The 24,166-nt window shown below is 50.1% G+C and overlaps 1 protein-coding gene across 1 annotated transcript; it reads left to right on the plus strand.

The window, feature by feature from the left end:
• Positions 1 to 274: 274 nt before the first annotated feature.
• On the plus strand, positions 275 to 23,715 carry STRIP2 (striatin interacting protein 2; the record flags this gene model as incomplete). The annotated part of the gene is made up of 21 exons (XM_082014019.1): positions 275 to 504; positions 2,020 to 2,089; positions 3,118 to 3,192; positions 3,297 to 3,431; positions 3,628 to 3,748; positions 4,071 to 4,139; positions 4,250 to 4,356; positions 4,474 to 4,601; positions 4,949 to 5,134; positions 6,366 to 6,589; positions 7,956 to 8,021; positions 8,698 to 8,761; positions 9,851 to 9,922; positions 10,218 to 10,292; positions 11,409 to 11,506; positions 12,049 to 12,175; positions 14,238 to 14,338; positions 16,504 to 16,570; positions 20,004 to 20,108; positions 20,508 to 20,712; positions 23,465 to 23,715. The coding sequence occupies exons 1-21, from the start codon at positions 382 to 384 to the stop codon at positions 23,713 to 23,715; spliced, it is 2,469 nt and encodes an 822-aa protein (XP_081870145.1). The 5' UTR covers positions 275 to 381.
• Between the last annotated feature and the right edge of the window lie 451 nt (positions 23,716 to 24,166).

Genomic DNA, 24,166 nt, shown 5'->3' on the forward strand with positions numbered 1-24,166 from the left:
CCGTATCCTCAGGGACACCCCTGTCACCAGCAGGGACACCGTCACAACCGCCCCCCGAGCCTGTCTTGCTCCCAGCATCCCAGGGGCACCTCATCATCCCCCCCGGGGCACCCCATGGCCCCCCAAAACCTGCCACCCCCAGGCACACCCCACGCCCCCCCCGGCACCCGCCGTTCCCAGCACCCACCACCCCGAGGGGCCCCCCCACGCCGAGCCCGAGGCCCTTCTGGCCCCGCCCCCCGACCAATGGCAGTCCGGGGGTGTATCCTCCGGCCCCGCCCCGGGAAGCGGCGGACCAATGGGCGCGGCGAGGAGCGTGTCGGGGCGGGGCGCGGGGGCCGGCCCCCACGTGCTCGGCGGCGCTGCAGAGGGGCGCAGCGCATGGAGGCGGCCGGCGGCGCGGCCCCGGCCCCGGCCCCGGCCCCGGGCAGGGCTCGGCCGGCCCAGCCCCAGCCCCAGCCCAAGAGCCGGGAGCTCTTCAGGAGCCAGCGGAAGGAGTCCGAGGTAAGGGCGGGGGGCGGCAGTGCCAGCTCCCCTGGGCTCCTTCTCCTGGCCGCTGCTTGGGCGGGGGGCGGGGGAAGGTGTCCTTGGCCAGGGGGTTGGGGTTCCTGCGGGGTTTGGGGAGCCCAGTCCAGACTGGGGATCCCCAGGGAGGCTGTCCCCGGCACTGCCACGCCGCCCCCGCTCCACTCCCAGAGCTGGCACTAAGGTTTTGGGATCCCAGCTGGGCCCTGGGCTCCCCCCTCCCCGCCTCCAGGTACCCCCTGACACCCCCCGCTGCTAGGGTCTGGCGGCCACAGTCCCCTCCGCCACCCTTCACCCCTCTTGCCCAAATAACGAAACCTCTAACCCCACCCTGGGCTGCGTCGACGCTGCTGCTCTGCCCTGTCCAGCTTCGTGGGTGCCAGGCTGGGAAAGCAGGACCAGGCTGGGGTCACCCAGATCCAGCCCGGGACCTGTGTCCCCAGCCACCATAAAGCCACTGCGGGACCCCCATGAGCAGAGGACAGGAAGACCTCGCTTCCCTGCCGAGGAGCTGTGGGTCAAGGGGCTCCCTGGGAACGGCTGACCCAAAAAAGGGTCCCTCTTCCCTGGGGTACAGTGCCCGAGTCATAGCCCCCAAGCCCTGCCTGTGAATTTGGGGTTTGCTTTTCTCCGCTGGCTCAGCCTCGCAAAGCAGATTAGTGCAGCACGCGCTTTGCCGAATTCTTCGTCGGCTTTAGGTCCCTGAACCACCCCGATTATCTTGGCTGCAAAAATTGGGTGAGAAACCAGCGTTTCTGAGCAAGTCAGGCTCAGCCTGGAGCCGTGCATTCTCCGGGGTCATCAATATTAATCGTGACGATGCGCATCAGTTCCAGCCTGGCTGCCGAGAAGGGATGCCGGGACTCCAAACGAGAAATTATGTTAATTTAGTTGATTATCCATTCATGTGTTCCCTCTGCGGGGCATGGCAGCGCGATGCTGGCGTTGCGTTGTCCGGCTGCAGCCGCCCATTCCCTGCCCTGCCGTAATCCTCTGGCGAAGTTTCATGCTCCAGTTCCTCATCCACAGGGGAGGAGGGGGGAGATCCACAACCCTACAGGCTTCAAAAGGGCAAAGCTCGACCCCGAAAGCTGTCGGATCTGGGACGCTGAGGACAAAGCACAGGGGGGTTGCATCCTCCTGGGAACCTTTGATTCAAACCAGCCCCAGACTTTGTTTTTAAGCCTATGTGGGGCTCTGAAAGGCATCAAATATTCACTGGCGCTTTGGGTCCTGCCTCTGCTTTCCCCAGGACTTGAGAAATACTCTTTTTACGCTCGCCTTCCAAATTTGCCCTGTATTTTAAGTAGCCTTGCGCAGATGTCCCGCTCAAGCTCTGGAGACCTGTGTCAAGATCATCTGTGCATGAGTCGCTGCTCCGGCGGCTGGAGGAGCTTTAATGCAAAGGCTGAGAGCACTGGCAGCCATCCTGCCTCCCGAAATATCCATGGGGATGTGCCAGCCCCTCCGCTAACCCCAACACGTTCTCCGCAGGGCTCGGTGGATTGCCCCAACCTGGAGTTCGAATACGGGGATGCTGACAGCCATGGCACCGAGTTAGCAGGTGAAGCGGCGTTTGGGTGCTGCATTGCTATTAATAGGCGTCTGCCGGGCAGGGGGGGAAAAAAAATCCCTTGGGAAGTTGGGCGAGCGGGATGGGGGATGGATAGCGATGGTATCATCCTTGCGGTAATAGAGCAAGAGGGATTTATTAATAGAGAACCACCCGCTCTCCAGGGACAAACAAAAGGGACGCGTGGGGGCACAGGGATTACCCCATGCTCCGAGTTATCTGGGACACGATGACAGGCATGCAGGCGGTGGGAGGACGGGTGGCGTGCCCGGTGGCACAGCCCAGGCTGGGAAGTGTCACCCTTTATCGCGGGTGTCACAATGGGTTGAGTCCTTGTCCCGTATCTTCCTGCTGTGCAGCGACTCTGGCTGCCTCTGCCCCATAGCCCTCGGGGTCCCGAGGGTATCTCAACTAGCAAAGGGGCTATTTTTAGCTCTGTGTGTCTCAGCTGCACGAGCTGACTTGGCTAAAGCACATTTTTTCTTCGAGGGATCCTTCCTCCTCCCTTGCAGGAGCGTTTCAGTCCCCCGTGGTGCTGTAGGACCTATAGGAATTCTATAGGAACAGGTAGGAATTATATAGGAACAGGCACAACATCGTGCCCCTCCAAGTCCAGGTCCTATTTGCAGGTCCCAAAATATCCGAGCTGCTGGGTGTGAAATCGGTGCAGGTCTTGCTCCGGTGTTCCTGCAGCCTCTCTCTTTGCAAACGGGCTTAACCGGGACAGAAAATTACTCCCCAAAAAGCCCTTACGAAATTGCAAATGCAGCTTCAGCACCGTCGCTGTGGGCAGGAGCGTGGGAACAGCCCAGCCCAGACACGGGGATGGAAATGATGGATTTGGTACCTTTGGGTGCCTCCAAGATGCCTCTTGGAGCTGCAGAAGAGCTCAGGGATAAGTTTAGGTCTCTGCCCCATGTCTCCTCGGGTGCACAGGGATCCTTCGGAGTCCCACAAGGAATTTGGCAACGAGGAGGGTGAAACCCCTCCAGGTCCCTGCTGACCCCTTTCTCCATCAGAGCTGTACAGCTACACTGAGGAGCCTGAGCTCAGCACCAACAGGAGATGCTTCGAGGAGGATTTTCATGCTCAAGGTACCAGCTCTGGGCTCAGCACCCTGGGGCTTGGGGCAGCCCTCCTGGGCGAGAGCGGGACCCCCCAGGGAGGCACCCAGCTTGTTGTCATGTCCCCTTTCCAGTGCAGGGCAAGAGGTGGCTGGAGCTGGATGGGGCTCAGCAGAAGGCCTATGTAATGCACCTGCTGGATGGGCTGGAGGTGGTCAACAGGGACAAGCGGCTCAAAGTAGCACGGGCCATCCTCTACCTGGCACAGGGTAAGGACCACATGCCCTACGTCTGGATGCGGCCACATATCCACTGCCTGGCTTCAGCATGAGGTCTTGGGAGAAAACTTCTCTTGGGGTTGTGCCAAGTTGGTGCAGTGAAGCTCCTTCCCAGGATGGTCCCGTGTGCTCCAGGGGTTCAAAAGCAGCTCCCGCCTAACCATTGCCTCCCTTTGGGCCTTTCCAGGTGTCTTTGGAGACTGTGATAATGAAGGCAATGTCCTGCACTGGTCTCGGCACAACAGCTTCCTCCTGTACCGATTGGGAACCTTCACCGCATTCCTGGAGCTCCTCAACATGGAGATTGAGTGAGACAACCCACACTGCCCTTGCCCTCCTCACCCTTCTTGTCCTCTTCTTCTTCTTACTCTTTCTTCTCACCCTCCTCTTCATCTTCTTTCTTCCCATCCTCCTCACCCTCCTCTTCTTCATCATCTTTGTACCTATCATCCTTGCCCTCTTCTTCTTTCTCCTTCCTCCTCCTCCTCCTCACCAAGGACCAGGGAGGTGCCGCAGCCACGGCACGGCCCCAAGCACAGCGTTTCCACCACTGCAGACGTAGGCTGGGTGTTGGGGTGAGGAGCAGCCCATGCCTGGTGGCTGGTGCTGAGCTTGTCCCCTTCCCTGCAGCAACAGCCAAGCCTGCAGCAGCGCCCTGAGGAAGCCGGCCATCTCGCTGGCTGACAGCACAGAGCTCAGGTACCCCCGCTGGGCCCCCCCAGCACATTGGGTGGAGGCTGTGGAGGAGCCTCTGGGGACAAAGTGGCTCTGGCTGGCAATGTCACCTGCCTGCTGTGCTGTCCCGGCAGGGTGCTGCTCAGTGTCATGTACCTGATGGTGGAGAACATCCGTGTGGAGCAGGAGGCGGATCCCCCTGAGTGGAAAACCTGCCGGGAGACCTTCAGGATGGAGCTGAGTGAGACACAAAGTTCACTGTGCCCTAATGAGGTCCCTTCGTTGTGCTGGACCGGCGGGGAGACCTCGGGGACGGGGGATCTGCACTGAACCTGCTCCTGGTCCCTCTCTCCACCAGGTTTCCCTGTGCACACTGAAGAGCCATTTGCTCTTCTGCTCTTCATGATGGTGACCAAGTTCTGCAGTGGCCATGCTCCACACTTTCCCATGAAGAAGGTCCTACTCCTGCTCTGGAAGGTGCTTCTGGTGGGTGCATACCCTTTCTTTCTCCAGAAACTGATCATTTTGGGAATAGTTCTGATGCAGCCTGGATGTTCTCCACTATGCAATCCAACCATAACGACGTTATTTAGGATGGCAGCGGAAGCTGACAGAAAGCAAACAGTTTCTTCTGGGATGAGGGTGGGCTGAGCTACGCGGAGGACATGGGGTGGGGGAGAAGTCTGGAGAACAAACCAGTGACGTGGTGTCTTCATCCTCAACTCTCCAGTTTGATGGCCTCAACCTGCTGCTCCCCTGGAAGCCCAGGAGAGCCATGCAGTCTAGGTCAGATGTCTGCTCCCCACTTTCTCACCGCTCTTGTTGGCCCCTAGTTCACGCTGGGTGGGTTTGAAGCCCTGCAGGCGATGAAGATGAGGAAGCGGGAGGAGCTGGGACTGCCGCCCTTGCCTGAGGACAGCATCCAGGTGATGCGCAGCATGCGTGCCGCATCCCCTCCCACCTACTCCATTGAGCTCATGGAGCAGCAGCAGCAGAAGCGTGGTCACCGCAGCCGGCGGGTAAGAGCGGGCTCATCCTCCTGGCACATGGCCCAGGATGGTTTTCCAATGGGGGCCATCATCTGTTCACCAGACTGTGCTCAGGAGCGCATTTCCCTTCTGCTGCAAGGGCTCATGCATTTTCCGGTTTCATAGAATCACTACATGGTTTGGGTTGGAAGGGACCTTTCAAGGCCATCTAGTCCAACCCCCTGCCATAAGCAGGGACATCTTCAACTAGAGCAGGTTGCTCAGAGCCCCATCCAACCTGACCTGGGATGTTCCCAGGGATGGGGCATCAACCACCTCTCTGGGCAACCTGGGCCAGGGGTTCACCACCCTCGTTGTGAAACATTTCTTCCTTAGATCTAGTCTAAATCTGCCCTCTTTCAGTTTAGAACCATCACCTCTTGTCCTGTCGCTACAGGCCCTGCTAAAAAGTCTGTCCCCACCTTTCTCCTCAGCCCCTCTCAGCCCCGGCAGCTGCAGTAAGGTCTCCCCGGAGCCTTCTCTGCTCCAGGCTGAACCCCCCCAGCTCTCCCAGCCTGTCCTCCCAGCAGAGCTGTTCCAGCCCTCGGAGCGTTGCTGGGGCCTCCTCCGGCCCCGCTCCAGCAGGTCCGTGTCTCTCCTGTGCCGAGGGCTCCAGAGCTGGACGCAGCACTGCAGGGGGGTCTCCCCAGAGCGGGGCAGAGGGGCAGAATCCCCTCCCTCGCCCTGCTGGCCACACGGCTTTGGGTGCAGCCCAGGACACGGTTGGCTTCTGGGCTGCGAGCGCACATTGCCGGCTCATGTCCAGCTTTTCACACACCAATTTCAGTTGCGGCAGATCAGCCCCGTGATGCACTTGATCCAGAGGAAGTGAGAGGACATCCTGACCCTATGGCAAAGGGCTGATAAGCACCGAGTAGCAAACTGCTTACAGCAAGCTCCTCTTTTTTTAGCTCTGCTCTTGGAGTTGTTGTGTTATGATCAGAGGATGAAAACGCCTTTCTGGCTGGGGGAGAGATGTTGGATGGTAGCTGCAAAAGTTAAGATGGAAAATGGGGTCACACCTCCTAGAGCGGCAAGGCTAGAGGTACAGAGGGGGTTGTTCCTTGTCCAGGCTTTGGTGGCAAGAGCTAGGAGGGAAATCCTCACCTGAGGAACGCCTGGGAGCTTGATGCTTCCAGGATGGAGAGGTTTGGTGCCAGCAGCTGGGTGGGAAATGAAATCCGTGGAGTGACTTGAATTTCTCCTTCCCCTTCTGCTGCAGCCCCTGGTGAAGCAAGACAGTTTGGATATCTACAATGAGCGAGACCCCTTCAAGAATGACGAAGCAGGCGTTGATGAGGAGGAGAATGATGACGTGGACAGCGGGATCGAGGGGGAACTAGACCTGATGGAGCGGGACATGATTATCCCCGCGATGCCTGCTCAGCGCCCACCTATTGAAAGGGTGTCATTCCCCAAAGGGCTTCCCTGGGCCCCCAAAGTCAGGTAAAATGATCTAGTTTCATTGCCATCCTCCCCAGTCCTACCAGCTGCCTGTCCTGGAGTTCATTCCAGGCTGAACGTCAGCCTGCGGCAAGTTTGTGGGCCTCTGGCAAGTTGAACCGAAGTGATGCCACTTCTTTTTTTGTCTCAGTTGGTCCTTTTGGGACTGAGTTTAGCTGAGCCCTTCCCCAGGCTTTACAAACCAAGTGTGGCCAAGCTTGGCCAATAAGTGGCAATCCCATTTTGGAAATCCCAGGTTGTATTGGGAAGGAGGCTTGCACTGGAGCACTGTGGGAGCAGGGACCATGGGCTGGGAGCAGGGTCAGCTTTCCCAGCTGGCACCAATGGATCTTGGTAGGGCAAGGTCTCAGAATAATTATCTTGAGAACTGGTTAATAACATCACCTCTTGCATGTCGAGTGGGACTCCTGTGTTGCCAAATAAAGCCTTCTTGAGTGGCCTTGCTCTAAGGTGAGAAATTGGAGAAAAACACCTGAGGATAAAGAAGTTGGTGCCTTCCCTTCCTAAGACCAGTTCTGCTACACATATGGGGGAAGGTTAGGAAAAAAGGGTCAAATCCTCTGTCCCCATCCCTCTAATCCATGTGTGTTTTTTGCTGTTGTTCTGAAGCCTGGATTTAATCCAGTATCTTTAAAACACAGGAGCAAATACCTTTTTTCGATGTGGGAGCAGTGACAGCGTTAAGTGTGTCTATCCAGAGCACTCCTCTCAGTGACACGGCAAGAACTGGTTTCCCACATGGGTCTCTGCACACACAGTGCCATTGTACGCCACGTAGCTTAACACACTTAGCTTCAGAAACAAATGCCCCTTGTTTTTCTTGGCTGGTGCCTGGAAATCCAGCTGGGTTTCTTTGTGCCTGTGAGAGCCTTGGCCCGTGGTACATGTCCTACCTGTAGTGCTGAGACCCTGACCAGTTCTCATGAAAGATGCCCATGGTGGGCAAGACGTCAGCTTGCTCTCTTGTAGCAGCACGCGTGCTGCCAGACTGCAGAGACAACATTTGTTCGCTCAAAGTGAGCAGATGCTACTTGAAGATGCATGTGCTAGGAGCAGAGAAGGTGAATAAAAAAGTGCTGGTCGTAGAAAACTCCTTTCCATTTATTTGCACGCTTGCATGGAGTTACACAGCAAATACAAATGGTTTTGGTTCACATTGGTCCCAACCAAGAAGAGAAATGGGAACTCTAGCCAGCTGCTATCAAGACCTCTAGAAATCAATCCTAGAAGTCTCAAAGGTTCTTGCTGGTCCCCCATTGCTGTCCGTTCTGAGCAGCATAGGCTGTGATCTGGTACGTGTCTGTTTTCCAACCTTCTCCTTGTTTTGGTTTCTCTGCTGCTCCATCAGACAGAAAGACATCGAGCATTTCCTGGAAGCAAGCAGGAACAAATTCATCGGATTCACACTGGGACAGTGAGTATTACGTGTGTACATCCGACAAAATCTGTCCTGTAGCTCCCACCAATGCAATTTAACTGGTGGGAGATGTCCACAGAGCTCAGGTTTTCTCAACTCAACTGGTCTAAGGCATGCTCGGGACGATGCGAAGCAGCGATGGATTTCACTGGGGCTGCAGCAGTGCACTCGACATTATAAAAACATGTTCTTGGACATGCTGGTCTCCAAGGACCTCTTTCTATTAAAAATCAGACCTAGCCCAGAATAAATGACCCCTGGCCCAAGCCAGAGACCGGTTTAATGAGGGAGGGAGTCGGGAAAATCTGGTATCCACAGCAAATTACCCACTTTGTGAATAAATCAAGCTGCAGGTGCAGAGTCATCCTGGCACAGACCCAGCAGGGTATATTTGTTTTTAGGTGCGGTGCTGGGCTCCAGCTGGCTCCATGCAGAGATCTCATTTCACCCCGATTTTTCACCCTGATGTCACCCCTCTCTTGTACAGGCTGTGCTGGGGAGGAGGTGGGAGGGTGGACAGCTCATGCCAAAACCTCTTCCAATTCCTGACCCATCTGGGATGTGTTCAGTAGATTAAGTAGACCACAGGCTCCCTCTTTTACCTTGTGTGACATGGAAGTGTTTAAACGCAGTTCTTCCCAGCCTCATACTTACCTTCTTTCATTCCCCACAGAGACACCGAAACCCTGATAGGGCTACCACGGCCTATCCATGAAAGTGTGAAGACACTGAAGCAGGTAAGATGGTGGGTCCATGCACAGCGCTTGGGTGAAGCAGCTCAGAAAGCCTTGCTGAGCAGCAATCCAGCTTGTCTAACCTCATCCCTTGCTATTTTTGCTCCCTGGCACTCAGCAGATGCTCTGAGGTGGGACTGGACCTGTGGGGATCTCATGGGGGTGGGGAAATAATTGGCAAAGATCACTAAGGCCATAGGGGGATCCCAGGGCATCAAGTCTCATACACATAAACTTTGTGATATGGCACTTACAACAAGTTTCAAGTTCCTCAGATATATGCTGTCAGCCCACAGTAAATGTTTCATGTGTATTTAGTCTTCTGCTCCTCTTCAGCTGATGTACAGCAACACGTTCGGTCTGAGCTATGCGCTCTCTGCCTTGGGGAGTCAATCTGGTAAATCCAGTCAAGGTCTGAACAGCTTGAGAGGAGCTCGATGTCCACATGCTGTGTGGGAACCTCACGTCTAACCTCTGGCTGAAACACAGTTACTGGAGGGAGTAAGAGGACCCCTTCTTGTTAATTGTCATGGAAAAGTTTATGGAGCATCTTGCAGGAATTGGGGCAACAGAAAATAGGAAAACTGAGTCCTCCTCCTTGCACTTCCAAGTAGATTGTCCACTGCTTGGACTTTCCCTTTATCCAAGGTATAGCATTGTTGCGTCCTGGTAAGTGTTTTCTGTGTGCTTTGAAGGTGACAGACTTTCAGAGTTGGATTTGGACATGCATGCCCAGACCTCTGCTGTTCCCAGGGGGAAGCATGTCCAGCCTTGGTTCCTGCATTGCTCCATGTAGAGTGAGGCCAATTGACCCTATCTAAGGTCTGGATTGCCTTTTGGAGGCAATTGTCCCTCTACATTTACTTACAGAGACATCCTAGAAGGAGTAGGTGGAAATAATCAAAGGCATGATGTGTGAGGAGCTTCAGGGACAGAGGGATGTCCCACACAAAGATGAGCTCTCCATGAGCTCATGCTGTGACCTATATACCTAACTCAGAAATTACTGAAATCAGCAAATGTTGTCACTGCTGATCGTGTTTCATCCCTCAGTTGTGATATTGCTCTGCCCCTGTCTGTGTATTTTGCCAGCACAAGTACGTTTCCATCTCAGACATCCAGATCAAGAACGAGGAGGAGCTGGAGAAGTGCCCCATGTCTCTGGTAAGAAGCTGCTGCTCCCCATCACTAGACAGATGTGTGGAGGACTTTCAAGGTGTCATAGAAATCCATACATTCTCTGTGATCCCTATGATACACCTTGGATGCTCTTTTTTCTGGAAGTTCATATCTTGATCAAATATAGCAGTGGAGAAAGGCCTGGAGCTTCCTGCAGTCAGCATGCAGCTATGTCCATCATTAAGTCCTCAAGCTGGATTTTATGGAGGTGACTGACATATCTCGTGTGTGGACTGGAAATACTTAATTTTCTCTTGTTTTTAATGTTCCTCTGTGCTAGGGGGAAGAGGAAGTCCAAGAAACCCCTTGTGAGGTCTTGTATCGAGCAATGTTGTACAATCTCCCCCAGTACATGGTAAGCCCGTCTTTCTTTACTTTTAAGAAGAACTTTTGAGTGGGGAGTGGTGCCAATCTGTGGGCTGCAGAGCTCAACACAGGGCCACTGGGGTGTGTTCAGTGAATGGTGAGATTTTGGTGGGAATCCAGGGCAGAGTTGGGTGGAAAGTACAGCCCAAGAGGAGGGGTTCAGAGGATCAAGGGGTGCAGATACCCAGGGGCACAGTCAAACGCTTGGAGACAGGTCAGTGGTTGGAAAATAGGATGTGTGCGGAGGATTTGGAACAAGAACAAAGTCCTGCACATTGGTGGGAGCTCAAAACTGGCTCCTGCCCTCTGGACATCAAGGGGAACTGGTAGGGGATGGCCCTGTGTCACCTCTTGAGCTGCATGAGCTGTAGTAATTACCAACAAGTCATTGTGTACTGGTGCAGGCACCTTCACTTCTGACGTCAAGAAGCAACTTAGGAACTTCACTGGTCCCTTGAGCCTTTGTCCTTCTTGCTGAGATTAACTTTCCACTACAATACCACGCTGATCTCCAAGTGTGATGGCTTGCTGGGCCAGGAACCAAACTAAACCATCATCATGCTTTAGATGGCTCCACGAACCAGGTGGTAACGCCTGCAGGTCTCTGCCAGCCTGGCTGTGTGCTCAACACTATTCAAACTGTGGAAAGTCTGTAGGTTATGACCTTCCTTACAGGGACATCCCTTGCAGCCTTCCCATGGCCCCAAGAGATTCCCAGAGGAATACAATGAGTGTCCTGAAATTCAGCTACGTTAAGATGTTAATTGGGTCAGGCGCACTATGTCCATAGGGAGAGACAGAGTTAAATGCATTAAGCACCTGATGTACCTTGCTTTATTTTATCCATACTACTAGAGCTCAGGTGCTCATGATGCCTTAAGTTAATGTTAAAACAGAGCTGCCATGCTCCCCATACTTGGCCTGTCTGTCCAGGGTGTAAAAGGAGAGGTCAAGCCTTGGCGCAGGCAGTCCATCACAGTGAGTGGAGCTTGGGCTGGTGAAATCCTGTAGACTTGGCTTGAAGTTGTCCAGTTTCAGCAAGTGAAGGAGAAGGAAGGAAGGCCCCTTCCTGGGAGCATCCTTCCATGCCTGTCCTCCCCTGCAGATAGCTTTGCTGAAGATCCTCCTTGCTGCAGCGCCTACCTCCAAAGCCAAGACTGACTCCATCAACATCCTGGCAGACGTGTTGCCTGAAGAGATGCCGTAAGTCCCTGAGAAGGTGGCCACCAGGCATCCCAGCTTTGCCATGAAGTCTTGGACGGAGCAGGAGGGTTGGGGTTTGCCAATAGGTTTTGGGGAGCTCCAGATTTGGGTATGTCTCTTTGGATAGGTGCAAGCTACTGTTGCCACCAGGGCAGAGGGGTGAAAGCCAAGGAAGTTATGCTGTTTTTTCAGGAACGTAACAATTTTAGCGCAGTTGGCAGCCACTGTGCTCTGCTAGCTAAGTGACACAAGCCATAAAATCATGCTAATTGACACAAATCATAAAGATGTGTGAGCATATGGCAGGTGTCCTTCACACCACTCCCCCAGGATTGCTGGTGGAGGGCAATCAGCTGCTTTTTCCATTTTTTTAATGCACTTTGGTGTCACCAGGCAGGAGAGGGTAGAAATGGGATTCCCAGGGGGAAGTGAAGGTCCCTGTTTCTGTAGAGCCTGTCCAGATGAATTATGAACTCAACAGTCCCTTAGTCCTCCTTGCTCCCATACCCACTGTGCTGTTGCCTTCTTTCCCTGAAATCCAGCATCACTGTTCTTCAGAGCATGAAACTGGGGATAGATGTGAACAGACACAAAGAGATCATCGTGAAGAGCATCTCGGCTTTGCTGCTGCTGCTCCTCAAGCACTTCAAGCTGAACCACATCTACCAGGTGGGTGTAGAGAAGGGTTGGCCATTGCTGAGCTGGTCTTGAAGCCAGTGTGTCTTGATAAGACCCTCTCCTAAAAGACTTCTCCAGGAAGGGTTTCCGTGAGGAGCTGCAGATCACTTTTTACGTAGCGATGAACCCTAGCCTGGGCCAGGATCTGTATAGGGTTACTCACGCAGGGATAACCTGTCTGCAATATATCTCTGACTGTGTTTTGACAGGATCGTTTCCACTCATATGGAAAGAGTTTTCAGACTTCTGGAAAAATTCACGCTGTGGCTGATCAGGTTAAAACTTAGGAGGTATCACAAGCACGAACCTCCATGGCAGAAGGGGGAAGGGGATGGGGGCTAGACAAGACCCTTTTTTGCTCTGTCTCATCTCCAGCGGCCAGAAATAGTGCTGGGTAGGACCTCACGAGGTCAACTAATCTAGTCCTCTGTCCCTTGGCAGGATCAAGTTCTTGGGGCTCCAGTTTCAACAGAGCCTGGAGGTCTGGGTCCTAGATTTTTGTTTCATCTGCGTGGCACCAATCGAACTGCACCCACATGAAGGTGTTCCTTGATTGAAAAAACACCAAGGACTGATGTAGGCTGTGGCCTGGGCCCAGTTCTCCACCCATTCTGCAAGTCAAACAATTAGTGTTTTGTAATACTATTTTTTCTACTTTTAAAGGTTTCAACATGGTACAAATCCATCTGTGTTAGGAAGCCCACTGATATTTATCTGAGGATAAATATAAATCCATGTATTCAATTGGATAAAATGGAAAAAAAAACCCCAAACAACAAACTCACATTTTCATAATCCTACATTTGCTCTGGGTCTCCCCATGTCCCTTCACTAATTTTTCTTGCTTCACCCCCAAAACGGCTCCTCTCATTTCTTCCTCCATGGCAGAAGGATCCTTGCAGTCTGATGCTAAATCTAGAGAAAGCTGTGAGGTTTGCCCTCCTTGATTCCGCTTTTGTATCCGATTTTGGGTGAGCCATCATAATTTCTTTCGGTGCCAAAACTGGTCTCAGGGACCATCCCAAAAACTGCTGTGGGGGCTGAGCTGATGCTTCCAGCATTGACAGAGGTAGCGGAGGGTAGTGGAGAGCGTGGCTGGTCTAGGCTCTGCTGGGGGTCACCTTGTGCTCACCGGTTGCCGCATGAGTGAGGCAGCAACTGCACAGACCTGCACACCAACACAGATCATGTTCGGTTTTTTTGCCTTGGTTCTGTTGAGATTTGGTGTTTCTTACAGTTTCTTACCATCAGATTATTGCAGTTCAGCAAGCTAGCGTTATCTTCAGTCCAATCCTATGTAACATACTAGTTGCTGGCAGCTCAAAGCAGTGAGAGCATCTCAGATCCTGGCTAGCGGGGACTGCCAGTTACTCCCTTGGAAAGAATTGCGATGGCATGTTGTCTGTGGCGTACCGAGTATCGACAGCTTCTACCAGGCTGAGATGAGACCTGTGGGAACAAACTGTTTCTTCGCTCTCAAATTGGGGATGTTGGTTGCAGGTTCGTGAGAAGCAAGGGTAGGATGGAATAGGGTAGGATATTGCTGCTATCTGTGTCTGTCTCTTTAGAAGACAGTAGGAGTTTGTTGTATTATGCAGCCGTACATACCCAGACCATTTAGAAGGGGGGAGAAATTAAAAGCACATATGAAGGTAAAGGTACTTTTTTCAGTCAAAATTTGAAAAGGGACTGGGATTAGCAAGTGACAGCAACAGGAATTATTGTATTTTCTCATGTAATAGCTACATCTCCTCCTTCCCCATATACTGTTTTGCCACAGATTTTTATCTTGAAGAGCTACACTGCTGTCATTAGGTGCAGCTGTTCCTAAACTACTGCCATAAAGTTTGTGTGTCCACTCTATGGCTGGTGGGAGTTGCTATATATGATGCAAGCCTTATACAGCAGACTTTTGCAAGAGGAAGATGGTCTACGAGGTGTCTAGAGCAAACCATCAAGACCGCTTTGCTTTGGCTGGAAATGGGTTTCCATTCCCAGGTGATGCTCCCAGTTGTTCCAGCTAACGTTGACCCATTTCACTTCTCTTCCTCAGTTTGAGTACGTGTCCCAACATTTGGTGTTTGCCAACTGCATCCCGCTGATCCTGAAGTTCTTCAACCAAAACATCATGTCTTATATCACTGCCAAAAACAGGTACAGCCGCTTCTGGGGAAGAGAGAGATGATGGAGCAGGGAGGCTTTGTGCATGAGGAACCCTAACACGTGAATATGTGGTGGGACCAAGTGACCTCTGGTCCCTAGCATGGCTTTGGGACAGTACGCTCTCTACTACAGGAATATGCTGGAGGGGAGCAAATCCCTACTGTTTAATGAGGAGAACTGGATCGTGGGTTTCCAATCTCTCACTGGACTACTAAAATACACCTCGACCTGTCTCCCTTGCTGACAGTAGGCTTCTTTTCATCTTTACATGGACTCCTGGAAAGCAGTCCAGTGCCACCAGGCATCTGTGGGCCACAGCTTCAAAAAGGCTAGATGGGGTAGAGTCTTCTAGGTCTTTTCCACTATTTATAGCTATAATTCAGCTTTCCTGACTTCTTTAGGTTTTGTGTAGTTGTCACTGCCCTTTACTTCTGATTTGAGGAAGACACTAGCCCCATTTTGAGTCTGTACAGGGACTGGCTGGACTACTGCATTAAGAACTGAGAGAGCACAACTCTTTCACAACTCAGTAGGACGGGGTAGGATTTCCCTGAGGAAGGGAGCACCTCAGGGGTATTACTGTTGGAACGATGAAAAGATCCTTTTTATTGCTTTTTTATGCTCTTTTCATTGCTTTTGAGCCACGTGTGTAAGCTGGTCTGTCTCCTGCATGTATGGTTGTATACATACGTGTGAGAAGGCACGCATGGAAAAATGGAAAGTGATATATTAATTCTCTTGCTGGTAAGCATTTCCACTTTTGGTCCTGTGCTTTAAAGCCACATAAGTGAGGAGGAAACATAGCCCAGGAGCACTTAGCTCCCTCCTCTGCTTTCTGATGGAGGTTTCACAGGCAGGATACGCTCCTGTGAAATGAGGTGGGGTTTGCAGCTGGATGCTCTGATCCAGGGAGGTTTAGCTGTTCTGTCCAGGCCAGAGTATGGTTTGTCAGATAGTGGTGAATAACATCGGGCGCTGCCCTGCAGAAAGGATTGTGGGGTTTTGTCACGTTCAGATGTGTGGACCCAAGTCATAGAATCACAGGACAGTTTGTGTTGGAAGGGACCTCTAAAGGTCATCTAGTCCAACCCAACCAGTCCACTGATGCTGCAATGGGAAATATCAGAAGCGATGCCAGTATACTGACGACTTGCGTCTAATGAGCCAGAGGGCTCCTGGTCCCGAGCTGGCTCCCTCTGAGCTCTCTTGCTTGTATCTGCACAGCACTTCCAGTTTTAAGGTCATGATGTGTAGGAGCCAGCGAGGAGCATCTGTCCTTGTGGTCTTTGGCCCCTTCCTAGGCAAACGCTTTACACAAAGCCTGTTTTAGGGGATCTCCTGACCTTGGGTCTCATCCTGGATTGCCTCTGACTCAGTGATTGTTACAAGGCAACTTGTCGCTCAGCTCCTGAATTAAAAACCAAAAAATAGCAAATAAGGGGGAACACAAGAACAGAAGCTGTGTGATAGTGCATGGTTCATTTTAGAATGGTGCACATTTCAGGGCACAGATAGCATCAGTGTGTGTGCGTGTATGTATACATGTATTATATATACATATATACTTTTTCTTTTTTTTAATTGGCTACTTTTACAAAGGCAATAGACCTGGAGGGCTCTGAAAGACCTGATGCCCTCATTATTAATTTTCTTGCTGGTCATCAGATGTCTCCATTTTAACCTAAGATCTGGTTTGGGTGGGGTTTTTTTCTTTTCTAAAATATGCATATGAATAACTAATCAGCCATGTCTTAATGGATCCAAATCCTTCGAGTCCTTTCCTATTCATGCACTCAGGATGCGCTTACGGAGCCAAGAGGAATCGGCGTGCTCCATCAAGCTGAGAGGCGAGGCAGCGGTGAGGCCGGGAGCCCGTTCGGATGCCGCCTGTGCAGTCGGCAATGCAGGAGGGAGGCACGTCCGCATGGCACTGCCTGTGGGCTGGTTCATGCGCCCAGCGTGGCTCACTGGGGATGGGATTGCTACCCACCCAAAGTACTTGCTGCATAAGGCAGCGCTGCCATTGCAATTCAAACCCCAGGCGCAGGGAAGGAAGACGTTACGGATTGCTGGCCATAATCACATAGATGGTCTTAAAAAGTTGCTTTCATATTTACCTGGTTCTTAACGAGTCCCTTCTGTCCTGTCTTCCACAGCATCTCTGTCCTGGATTACCCGCATTGTACAGTCTATGATTTACCCGAGCTCACTGCAGAAAGCCTGGTAAGCAGCACAGAAAGGGTCCTTGTAACCAGTATAGCTGTATGCAAGAGGGTGAGGAAGGATTTTTGTATTCTTTTTTCTGTCTTCTTTTTCTGTGCCACCAACCTTCCCAAAATTACACTTTTTTTTTTCCCCTCCAGACTTGAAAATTCCTCCCATCGCTATTCTGACTTGCTGTCAGCTATGGGGAGGTGGGGAGGAGGCTCTGCTGGCATTGTGCACCCCACAAAATTAGTTGGGTTTAGAGTTTTCCCTCACACTTTTCCAAACAAGAGAGCCTGCTTTTGAAAAGGATTTGCCCAGAGGCTGTTGCCTCCCAGGTTTAAATTTCTCTGGGCGCTCGTGCTTCTTAAAAGGCCGGTAGATTAAGGAATGCACCAAATTCCCTACGGAGAGGAGCCTGAGTATTATGGAGACCGGCCAGCGTGATGGGCTGTGTGAATATACAGACTACAGATGAGACGTTAATGCTGGCAGGTTCATAACTGCAATAATTCAAATGCAGAGTAAGTTGGACTTGGACAGGGCACAGAGCAGGGACAAGCTTTGGGGTTAATAGGGAGGGGGGTCAGAGGGAGGGAGACCCTAAATGACACAGAAATCACTAAGAAGGAGCCTGACCAAAACCAGTTTGGGCAGGGATGATCTCATGTTGCCTGGCTGCTAAAATCTTAAGCCTATGTTGCTTTCCTTAGCTGTGTAAAGGTTAAAAATAATTGTCACCAGTTGAAATCAGGTTAAGGTTAAAAATCATTGACATCAAAATAAAGTGAAAGATTTTCCCTAGTTTCTATGAGCCAAAGTTGCTCATGAATCCCTCCAAGGCTGTGGTCAGCCAGGACAGCCAAACTGGTTTTACTGGATCTGTAGCCACGGCATTTCTGATGTGCCATTGCGATGCATATTGCTGATGTGAGTTGATTATGCCAGATCAAATTTATATAAAAACCTGCTGTGGAGCATGTTTGGGTGGGTGTGGGATAGTCACACGTGGCTGGCATGCTGGCTTGGTCCTCCACCGTTGTCCCACGTGCCTTTCCACCAGCGCTTCTTGCCTCCTTTTGGGTGCCTTCTCGGGGTGACAAATCCTGGACATCACCTCCCCCCTTATCAAAGGGATCAGTCCCATTTTGTTCATGGGCTACTTGCTGATGGCTGAGTGTCCTGGCCAGGCTCGGTGCCCGCCCAGCGCTGCCAGACTCCCACCGACCATATCCTGGCCCGATGGGGACATCTAGTGACATGTCGCTGAGCGCTCCACTGGCTCATGCTAATCCTGATACTCATGCCAAGCTTCATAGCTGTAGAAGACGGAACTTTCAGGGAAAATACTCCCAGTTATGCTTTCCCAGTAGAGTCTGGCCCCAGTCTGGGAGCTGTTGCATCAAACAACAGTGCCTCATTGCTTTCCTCCAGCAGACATGGATGTTAGCCTCATGGGAGACTAATTTAATTAGAAAATATGCAGAAAACAGCTTGAATTTTACCATGCGTGTTTGTCTTTGGGAGGGTACCCATGAATGTAAGGATTTAACAGAAATTAAACATGCCCTGATACTTGAGGCATACGCTTGTGCACATATCTCTGTTTCTTCAGCCAATATTTTATGAGTTGTTTTAGCTTTTTTTTTTTTTAATATTCCGATGCACTGATTTTAACATCCCAGCCGCAACGCATTTCTTAGCAGATATAACAGATGATTATTCTTTCAGTGGGTTGAACACAGGATTGTGTGTGTTTGGTTTACTTCTGTGGAAAACCAGAACGAGGAGGGACCCTTTGGCTGTGGGATAACTGTCCCCACACACTGTAAATCAGGAGTGGCTGCAGTCCCAATGAGGTAGCAGGGGCTTCACCCCTCCTGTTGTGGGACAGGCTCTTCGATTCCTTGCCAGTCCCTGTCTCCCCTCTCCTGTCACAGGGCTGTCGCTCCTCTCTAGCTCCCCATGTTTGGGGAGGGGGCTGCAGAGGATCCTGCTGCACCGTGTTGTGGTGCAATGGGGACGGTAACAGGAGACAGGGGTGAAAGGGGGATTAAAGTCTGTTTAGCCTGTTTCCACCTTCTATAAAACTGATGGAAAGACTCTCACTTACTTGAAGCTATAGAGACATCACACTGGCGACAAAAATAAATCCAGCTATGAAATGGGTATTAGTTTATCCTACTGGGATCTTTTTGGTGCAGAGAGAGTAGATTAGGACCGGGCACCGATATGAAACTGCATGGGCACTGCTTCTGAGCTGGCACCCCAGAGATGCACACAGCACCTGCGAGGGCCTCGGTGACATCTTGGTGACATCACACCTCTGCGCTCTGCCGTGTGAGCTCTGCTGTGTGCGCAGGAGCCTCCAGCACAGACGTAGCCTCTACTGGCAGAAAAGTGCATTTGCTCAGAGTGGCTTTGACCAAATCCCAAAAATAAAATAAGGCAGAAGCACTTTCTTGTTGGCCTCTAAAAGTTATGCATACGATAGCATTTTACCAGCTTACTGAAATGATAGGTTTGGTGCTTGCTTTTAAGAACAAATGTATTATGCTGGTGGGATTTTCTTGGGTAAATCTAGTTTCAAAACTGGGTTAGACACTCTGACAGAAGGGGCTCCCTAGGGTCATCCCCGAACTCCTCCCAAAGATGCCCAGAACCTGGATCATGCACCAGGCTGCAGTTTTTACCATGTGTTGTGAAGGCTGTAGCTTGCTGTAAGTGGCTTATAAATTAAGCAGCACTCGTTTCTGTTCTCACCCCCAAATAGGTTATTTGTGGGACACTTCTGCTGTGCTCAGTGCTGTTCAAACATAAAGCAAGTTACTGTAGTGGTGGAATTACTGCTCAAATGTGCCACAGGCAAGCTAGTGCTGGGGGTGCTTACATTTAGCTAGTATTTAAAAAAATATATCAGCTGCACTTAAGCTGGAGAGGATCTTTGTTACAGAAAAGTTTTGTCCTCCTGATACAAATGCTGCTGTTTGTCATCCTGCCTTGCTATGTGATTTCCTTTTATTTGTCTGTAATATGTCCTCTAAACATGTGGTAATTTGTGAATTAATTTATATAATTAACAAAAACTGTTTTCTAAGCAGTAGTGATCACTAGGCTGTAATTTGCTCTCTGAATGTAAACAATGAATACATATCTACCACAATATATATTTCCCATGACAGAATAATGTAATTTATCTTAGCTCTTACTCCAACCCTAAATGCAAATCAAAACACTGATTACATCTGAGTCTTTCAGAACAGTTTTCCCCAGAATCTGTTGGTTTCTCAGTAGCATGACAACCCAAGCGAGGAGGTAGCTCCACTGCTCACTCTTGATCGGAAATAAGACTTGCGCAGATAGTAAAAATACTTTCTGCACAAGGATATCTCTGTGGCTGTGCTCTTGAACACTGCCATTAGACTTACGCTTTTCCTTCTCTGCTTTGCAGGAAGCTGGAGACAACAACCAGTTCTGCTGGAGAAATTTATTCTCCTGCATTAACTTGCTGAGGATCCTCAACAAGTTGACCAAGTGGAAACACTCGAGGACAATGGTAAGGTGATGTCCCATCTCCCTGAGACCTGCCGTGGGCTGCCAGCGTTGCACCTCAAGTGTGTCCCCAGCTCTATGGCACATGGCTTCAGCCCAGCCTTGCTGCTGAGAGTTTCTCCTGGCAGTGCTGGGTCTTCTGCTGCTTCATAAGTTGCTCATTTTTCTTTCACAGATTGAGCCTTAAATGCAGAAATACTTTTTCTTCTGCAAATAATGCTTATTTCCATGACCCTTAAGCCCCCTGCAGCAAGTGTTGGTTATGTTGAACACTCCTGTTCTACCTGCTTGGGGTTTGTACCATATGTGGCCCAGGTATTAGTGCCCAAAGCTGCACTGCACAGACAGCACTCGTGTTGCTTTCTTGAACACATTGCATTAAGTTGTGTTGATTTTTTGGCAGATGCTGGTAGTCTTTAAGTCAGCTCCAATACTGAAACGAGCTCTGAAGGTGAAGCAGGCCATGATGCAGCTGTACGTTCTCAAACTGTTGAAAATCCAGACCAAATACCTGGGGCGCCAGTGGAGAAAGAGCAACATGAAAACCATGTCTGCCATTTACCAGAAGGTGCGGCACCGCATGAACGATGACTGGGCTTACGGCAATGGTGAGTACTGCCAGGGAAACATCCTCTCGGCGTGCACAGTTGAAATCAACACACAAGGGGTTTGACATATTTTGTCCTATGACCTTTTACAATCCCATAAAGTTGTTTGGGTCATTATTGGGTACTTTTTTCAGAAGCTTTAAGGCTCTGTTCAGCACCATCAGGAGGGAACAAATTGATTGCATGAGGAAAGGTGGGAATAATCAGATCAGGATGGGACGTGGTCAGCTTGGGTTTCTGTGCCGGTTTCAGCTGGGATATAGTTACTTTTCTTCCTGATAGCTGGTATAGTGCTGTGTTTTGTATTTGGGATGAAAAATAATGCTGATAACACACTGATGTTTTTAGTTGTTGCTAAGCAGTCAAAGACCATCCATCTCCTCATGCTGGCCTGCCAGCGAGCAAGCTGGGGGTGCACGGGAAGCTGGGAGGGGACACAGCCGGGACAGCTGACCCAGGCTGGCCAAAGGGATACTCCATACCATACAATGGCACGCCCAGTATATAAAGCTGGGGGAAGAAGAAGGAAGGGGGTGATGTTTGGAATGATGGCGTTTGTCTTCCCAAGTAACTGTCATGTTGATGAAGCCCTGCTTCCCTGGAGATGGCTGAACACCCGCCTGCAGATGGGGAGTGGTGAATGGATTCCTTGTTCTGCTTTGCTTGCATGTGCGGCTTTTGCTTTACCTCTTAAACTGTCTTTATCTCAACCCACGAGTTTTCTCACTTTTACCCTTCCAATTCTCTTCCTCTGCCCCACTGGAGGGGAGCAAGCGAGTGGCTCTGTGGGGCTTAGTCACCGGCTGGGGTTAAACCACGACAGTCTCCAAGACAAGAGTTTCCACCAAGCCCAGGCCTGTGCTTTTGCACTCCCAAATCACCTTCGCCATCGAGGCAGTAAGCTGTCCCAGTATCCACACCAAATCTGCGTGCTGAGGATGGCCGTGGAGTGAAAAACTGACTGATAGCTCTGCAGCGCACTCCTCAGAAACAACAGTGCTTACAGCCTGGCGGTGCAGATGCTCTGAATCCTTAAGCTGAAGAACAGACCAGATGTGCTGGTCTGTTTAAACAGCTCTTCTGTGTCTAAATCTATATTTTTTGAGGGATGTCATGAAGTTTCTGCTGTTCCTCTTATATTAATCCATGGGATGCATCAAACCACATACTCTTATTCCTTTGTAAGAACACCCAGTTGCTGCAACAACTGACCAAAGCTTAGGACAAGAAGAGAAAGTATTGAAGTATCTTTTTGCCTTATTAACACAGACCTAAATTTTTGCTCTGCATGTATTTTCTCCTTAACGAGCATTAAGGAAAAAAAGTGTGTAGCATTCCTGTTTCAAAAGAAAACAGGGCAAGAAGTAAAAGCCTAACATCTTAACTTTTTATGAGGGAGAAAGGCATTATAATTATGTTGGGGTGTTCAACTTCAACCTTAAAAGATATAATCTATTTTTGAAGACTTGTTATGCTTTTGATAGTCCTGGTACCATTATGACACTAATTCAGAAGAACCAAAAACTAGAATTGCTATTTTTAATTTCACTTTAGGGCTAGTGGAGGGAGTTCCCCCAAAAACAAAGGAGCAGGAAGGCTGGAAAACTGGGGACGTCCTTTCTTTTACGGGGATTTCTATCCTGTCGCTGCCTTTCTCAGCATGCTGATTTTTCCCTGGGGGATTGAATACGGCAGCTGAGCTTCTTTATGCCACTAACGGGATACAGCTATGGGATACTGCCTGCATTGTGTGACTTAAATATCTTGAGCACTACATGCTGCAAAACAGCAGGAGACTACCTACATCACCTACCCTGGAGTAAGGGTTTGCTGTAACAAGTGAATTTGCATGGCAATAGTGAGAATAATGCAATTTTAAGACAGATGCAAAGGAGAAATTTTTGTGTGTGTCCCACTGCACCCAAAAGAGTTAATCAGCAACATAATGCAACACTTGATTGCACAATTCACTACTTAGCAGAGACTGCATCTTGACCTGGACAGTGTGCCAGGGAAACACCTGGCTTTCAGAGACACGATCTGGAAGGGTTTTTCCCGGAGCGTTTATTTTTATCTTTGTATATCTGGATTGATACCCTGCTTGGACCTTTCCCTCCCTTGAGCACTGCTGAGCTTTGCCAATGAATTTACTGAACCTTTACGGGGCGAATGACTATTCCATATAGAATTAGAGCTCATAAAGTCCAACTTTCAAAGTAATTTTTTTTTTCCATGTTACATGTTTACATAATATTACATGTTTAAAATATTGTGGTTATTACAGCCAGTTATCAGCCTTTCAACATCATTCATAGTTACATTTGTCCAAATTTTAAAAACCTTTGTTTTCAGTAGCTCTTAATAAGCTCGCCAGGTTTTAGTTATATGCATTAAATTTTGATCTCTACTTCAGACATTTGCAGAGATTTTCAGTAAAAGTGGTGGGGCCTTTCTGAAAAAAACTGGAGTGTGGTAATTATAGAGAGTCCTTAAAGCATGCTGCAGAGCAGAAATAACTGCATTTCTATAGGAAGCTTTCTAACTCTGCTTAATTTACAAGCAATGTTAACATATTTCATTTAAATACCTTAAATTAAAATGCATACATAATGGGAATTGATTAGGAATAACTGATTGGCTAATACTCTGGTCAATTCAGTGGTTGCTGCAAAATATTCATCCTTTCTTTTGCTCAAACCTCATCAGTTATTTTTTTCCACAATACTTTGGTCCTTTTTCTTCTTCAACGTAGATATCGATGCAAGACCATGGGATTTCCAGGCTGAAGAATGCACCCTGAGAGCCAACATCGAAGCCTTCAATAGCCGGAGATACGACAAACCTCAAGACTCGGAGTTTGCGCCGGTGGACAACTGCCTGCAGAGCGTGCTGGGTCAGCGGCTGGAGCTCCCCAAGGACTTCCACTACTCCTATGAACTCTGGCTGGAGCGGGAGGTGTTTTCCCAGCCCATTCGCTGGGAGGAGCTACTGCACTACCAGTGAGAGTGACACCTTCACCTGCCCCAGCCCCACCTCAATAAGGACCCAAGGTGCTACAGGCTTAGGAAAGGAAGATTATTTTGGACCTGGGTGTTCTTAAGCACAGCTCAAAAGAAATATCAGTCTTCCCAAAGAGACCAAGCCTCTTCTTATCAACCCAGACACCGCTGAGCATGCAACTGCCATCTTTTGGGAGGTTGTCCCTTTCCTGTGACTTCTTGGAGACCATAGAGTATCAACGGACCTGCACAGAGGCCACGGACCAGGTTCCAGTGTCACGCTAGTGGCAGTGTCAAGAGCAAGCTTATCTGGTCTTTAGTCTAGATTGATATCAGTGTACAACAGCTCAGAGCCCAGGTCTGTGTCTTAGCTTGGTTCACACACGCAAGTTGGTTGTAAGAGTATCTATCTCAGCTGTGAAAGGGTTTCATCTCTCCCAAATGCCTCACGCTGT

This window comes from Phaethon aethereus (assembly GCF_964289735.1).
Source record: "Phaethon aethereus genome assembly, chromosome: 1".
NCBI lineage: Eukaryota > Metazoa > Chordata > Aves > Phaethontiformes > Phaethontidae > Phaethon > Phaethon aethereus.